This window comes from Vollenhovia emeryi, unplaced genomic scaffold, assembly GCF_000949405.1.
Source record: "Vollenhovia emeryi isolate VEMERY1.0 unplaced genomic scaffold, V.emery_V1.0 DF939824.1, whole genome shotgun sequence".
Lineage (NCBI taxonomy): Eukaryota > Metazoa > Arthropoda > Insecta > Hymenoptera > Formicidae > Vollenhovia > Vollenhovia emeryi.
This window is the reverse complement of record NW_011966542.1, coordinates 11,719-17,408: the sequence shown is the minus strand read 5'-3', so window position 1 is coordinate 17,408 and position 5,690 is coordinate 11,719. Positions and strand designations below refer to the sequence as shown.

The 5,690-nt window shown below is 40.7% G+C and overlaps 1 protein-coding gene across 1 annotated transcript; it reads left to right on the top strand.

Annotated features, from left to right (window-relative positions):
* Positions 1 to 1,740: 1,740 nt before the first annotated feature.
* On the top strand, positions 1,741 to 4,828 carry LOC105556718 (uncharacterized protein K02A2.6-like). The gene is made up of 3 exons (XM_012003809.1): positions 1,741 to 2,265; positions 2,429 to 4,287; positions 4,495 to 4,828. The coding sequence occupies exons 1-3, from the start codon at positions 1,741 to 1,743 to the stop codon at positions 4,826 to 4,828; spliced, it is 2,718 nt and encodes a 905-aa protein (XP_011859199.1).
* The last annotated feature ends 862 nt before the right edge of the window (positions 4,829 to 5,690 follow it).

The window sequence follows — 5,690 nt, the reverse complement described above, 5'->3', positions numbered from 1 at the left end:
CAATCAGTTTTAATATCGCTTTCGCGGATTATTTCTAATCCGAAATCATTACATTCTAAAACCTATTGTCAGTCCAAATAAACACAAATAATCGGATGGATATATAATCCAAAATAATCAATCTAATATGCAATTTTAATTCATTATAATAAATATCCAATTTTTAGTAATTGAATTGATTGTAATCCGATTTAATCCAAAATTCACTGATTTCGGACATGTGTTTATTTCATTTCCAATTTTAATACCAATTGTTTGTATTACTTGAAAGTTTGATACCATTTAGTTATATATGTATAAACTGTTCATGTTAGGGCCGCGCATCTATGTATAGTTGTAATGCGCGGGACTAGAACGAATCACACGCCGGTCCGCGGCGCTATGTACGCGAGAAATTCGGAGCACCGGTATGACGGTGCAAAGTGGGAGCTCGCTCTCTTTACCGCTGACTGTCGCCGCGTAAGGTACGCTGTGATCGTCCTCCTGTTATTCGTGTAATTTGTGAGCTATACTTGAATATATCTATTGGAGTCGAAATCCGGAGAGTTCTTCCACCCTCCTACGAACTTAACAATTGGCGACGAGGATGGAAATTCGGCTATTAGACGCAAGTATCGTCTAATTTCTTTACTGCTCCGTACGCTGCGTGCTTGATTTGAGCACGCGGCACGGTGAACGTTTACACGAGGGAGTCACGGAGTCAAGGCGTGTTCGTGCCGAGTGAGAGAAGATGCCGTCCGGGAATGCGAGCGGTGATCCCGCCGCGGGGATACAATCAATTAGTATTCCGAATTCTTTTACCATTGAGAATTTCAACCCGGAAATTACAATTTGGCGGCGATGGCTTCAGCGATTACAAGGAGCATTTACAATTTTTCGAATCGCAGGAAACGATCGGGTGCCCTATTTATTACACTATGTGGGACCGAGTGCGTTCGATATACTCTGCGATCGATTAGACCCGGAAGACCCGTTCACGCAACCGTACAAAACCCTGGCGGACAAACTGCAAGAGTTTTACGATCCAGCACCGTTGGAGATTGCGGAGAATTTTAAGTTCCACCAACGGCGTCAGATGGAGGGGGAAACGGTACAGCAATTTGCGGCGGCCTTGCATAAACTGAGCCTTCATTGCAAATTCGGAGATTACTTGAAGACGGCGTTGCGGAACCAATTGATCTTTGGACTATCGAGCAAGAAAAGCCAGACGAGATTACTGGAGAAAAAGGAGCTAACGTACGAAGAAGCCTTACGGATAGCCACAACAATGGAACTATCGGAGCAAGGGGCCACGTCATTACAAAATGGCGCTACAAAGGGTCCGGCAACAACGGCAGCGGTAGAATACCTGCAAGCAGGCAAGAAGACACCGAAGAAGCCAATGGATAAGAAAAATCATAGTTTTGAAAAAAAGAGATTAGCAATTACTGATTCGCCACATAAAAATAATGTTAATTCAAAGCAGGCGAATAAGAACAATTCTAAAGCTATTAAGTGTTTCAGATGCGGTAAAGGACATTTTGCGTCGCAATGTACCTTAAGCAGAGATATACGTTGCTCGGGCTGTGGAGGATCCGGACATTTGGTCAGAGTGTGTTTTAAAAAGAGGGAACCGGCCAACCAATTGGATGAGGTCTTACAGCTGGAGCATTCGAGCCACAGAGATAAGTTTTTTGCACACTTTTGGTGAATAATAAAAAGATCCGTTTTGAGGTCGATAGTGGCTCCGCGGTAACAATTATGAATCGCGGGCAGGTGCGTGCGCTATTCCCGGATTCGTCCGTTTATCAGACAGATCTCAGTCTGATTGCATATTGTAAAACAATAGTCAAAATATTAGGATTTATTGAGGTTTACGTACAATGTAATAAAACGCGAAAAAAATTGAATATTTACATTACGGAATTGGAAAAGGAACCCCTACTAGGAAGGGAGTGGATCAGGCAATTGAAATGTCAGCGCGGTGTGCCAGATTTTCTTGGTTGTAATGCACTAGAGAGCTATAATATTAATGCACAGGAGACTACTAGTCAGTTACAATTTATATTACAGCAATACAAAGACTTAGGTGCGCCTACGTTAGCGAAAATTACAGGAATACAGGCAAGACTTACAAGAAAGCCAAATGTAACTCCGGTATTTTTAAAAGCTCGAGCAGTTCCCTTTAGACTAATCCCATTATTAGAAAGGGAGTTGAGTGAGCTAGAACAAGCAGGAATACTTACCAAAGTAGAGAATTCGGAATGGGCGACCCCCATTGTCCCGGTATTGAAACGGTACTATTAGAATATGTGGAGACTACAAATCGACAGTTAACCCGAAATTAATAATTGACGAGCACCCACTTCCTACAACAAATGAACTGTTTGCTAAATTAACAGGGGGTACCAAGTTTTCAAAAATTGACTTACGTCAAGCGTATCTGCAGTTAGAAATACACTCAGATGACAGAAAATTCCTAACATTAAATACTCATAAGGGACTCTTTGCAGTCAATCGATTAATGTACGGGATCGCGTCAGCACCAGCAATATGGCAAAGAACATTAGAGCAAATATTGCAAGACATTCCAGGGGTAGCTATATTCCTAGACGATATAGTCGTCACGGCCCCTTCGGATGACGAACATTTACGGAGATTACATTTAGTATTAAATAAATTGCTCAAGCACAATGTACGAATTAATTTAGAAAAATCTACTTTTTTTAAGAATGAAATACAGTATTGCGGACACGTGTTACGAAAAGATGGAATACACAAAGAACCTTCTAAAATGGAGGCGATTAGACAAATGCCGCGACCTCGAAATATTTCGGATGTCCGGGCTTTTGTAGGGATGATCAATTACTACAATAAATTTATACGTAATTTAAGCTCTATTTTGCAACCGCTAAATATTTTATTACATAAAAATACACGTTTCATTTGGGGAGAGGTACAGGAAAAAGCATTCCGGAAAGCTAAAGAAGCATTCATGAGTAATCGAATATTAACGCATTTTGACCCGAAATTACCGATCGTACTGGCGACAGACGCGAGCCCATACGGAGTGGGGGCGGTACTCTCTCATACATACCCAGATGGAACAGAAAGAGTGATCCAATTCGCGTCGCAGACATTGTCGGAAACCCAACAGAAATACGCGCAAATAGACAAGGAGGCATATAGTATAATATTCGGGATAAAAAAATTTTATCAATACCTCTATGGGGGGAAATTTACTTTGGTCACGGATCATCGACCATTGGTACAGATTTTCTCACCGAATCAAAGTTTACCAGTCTATAGTGCAATGAGAATGCAGCACTATGCTATTTTTTTACAAGGATTTAATTACACAATTAGATATAGGAAGTCTGAAAGTCATGCGAACGCGGATTGTTTGTCCAGATTACCGTTAAAGGAGGGCACCAAAAATATAGATGTAGTAGATGCTTTTGAACTGAACTTAGTAGAAGATTTACCGGTTAATGCAAAGCGTATAGAATCAGAAACGAAGAAAGATACACAATTACAAAGACTTTTAGTCGCCTTACAATCTGGTTCCCAGGCACATAGCGCCGACAGGTTCAATTTAGAACAATCTGAATTTACGTTGCGAAAAGGCATTATTTTGCGAGGCCATCGGGTAGTTATACCGAAAGTATTGCGCGCTAGAATATTAAAAGAGGTACATACTGGCCATTTTGGAATCAACAAAATGAAAGGAATCGCAAGAAACTATTGTTGGTGGTCGGAAATGGACAAGGATATTAAGGAACTGGTGGATAATTGTCGAGCGTGTAATAGTTTCAAAAATAACCCACCAAAAATTGAACAGCACATCTGGGAGCCTTCGGCAGCTCCAATGCATCGAGTCCATGCGGACTTTGCAGGTCCATTCTTAGGACAGTGGTTTTTTATTGTAGTCGATGCATTTTCAAAATGGCCAGAAGTACGTATAGTGAAAAATATCACGGCAAAAACGATTATAGATGAATGCAGAGAAATTTTCGCGAGTTATGGTGTTCCTCAATGTTTTATAACCGATAACGGTAGAACATTTACATCGGCCGAATTTAAAGCATTCCTGGGACGAAATGGCGTAAACTTTAAATATACCGCACCATATAATCCGGCAACGAATGGTCAAGCGGAACGTTTCGTTCAAACTCTTAAAAACGCCTTACGACGTATGGATGCGAATACGGCAAATGTACATGAAAAACTTTGTAAAATGTTACTACAGTATCGTAGCGCGCCTCATGCGACAACTAATAAGTCCCCAGCGGAATTATTTTTAGGAAGGTAAATGCGCACGAGATTAGATTTATTATTCCCAATAAAGGAAGAAAGCAAGGTATTAGGTCAGGATAGTAAAAGATTTATGATAGGGGAAAGAGTAGCAGGTAGAAATTATATAGGCCGAGATAAATGGAAGTTTGGCGAAATCAAAAATAGTTGCGGGAAACTCCATTATCTGATTACTCTCGATGACGGACGAATCTGGCGTAGACACGTTAACCAAATGCGTTCAATTGGTCAGGCAACTCCGAAACAGGATGAGGATTCAGATTATGGATCTGTAGAGGATGTAATTGTCGGAACAAACATGAATGCCTCAGAGGAGGAAGTTAACGGTCGGGAGCAACCAGAAAAAGCTCCACCGGAGGTTTCACACCATCCCCCGGAACTTCCACAGCCTCAGCAAACGGAGATAGTCCCACAAAGTTCGAATAGTCCGCCAAAGAATATAGGCAAGCAAGGAGCCCGGCGTAAACCGCGGAAAATAGTTGCGGACATAACTCGCAAGTCCGATAGGATTGCGGCAAAGATGAAACCGACATAGAATGTAACAGTTAAACAGGGACCATCTCTAGTATATGTAAGCAAAGTAATTCAAATAAGAAGGGAAGGTGTTAGGGCCGCGCATCTATAGTTGTAATGCGCGGGACTAGAACGAATCACACGCCGGTCCGCGGCGCTATGTACGCGAGAAATTCGGAGCACCGGTATGACGGTGCAAAGTGGGAGCTCGCTCTCTTTACCGCTGACTGTCGCCGCGTAAGGTACGCTGTGATCGTCCTCCTGTTATTCGTGTAATTTGTGAGCTATACTTGAATATATCTATTGGAGTCGAAATCGGGAGAGTTCTTCCACCCTCCTACGAACCTAACAGTTCATTTATCATAAGTTTAATTACGTTTTGTTATAATATAAGTTTATTTTAAGGTTCTAAAATTAATATGTTAAAGGTAACTCAACCAAGCAGTATTGATATCGTAAAATATATTACACGATAGTATTCTTGTAGAATGTGATAATTAAAATAAAATAAAGTTTACATGAAATATACTATAAGCAAGACATTTAACACTTTTTTAATTGTGTATCGCGATGTAATCCGCAAAATCGTCGAATTTCCAATAGTAACGGATTATTTTTGTCGTTTTCCGACAAATTCACATCGCATTAAAACCGATTTGATAAAATCGTATAATATCGGATTGAGGTGGATGTATATAACCCAATATTAACCCAGTGAGAAATGATTCGTCGATCGATGTCAAAACGATGTCGAATCGACATCGATACCGTCAAATTGACGTCGATTCGACATCGTTTCGACATCGATCGACAAATCATTTCTCATTAGGAATCCGCCAGAATATGATATATTTTCAATCGGTTTTAATACTGTATTTTCGATG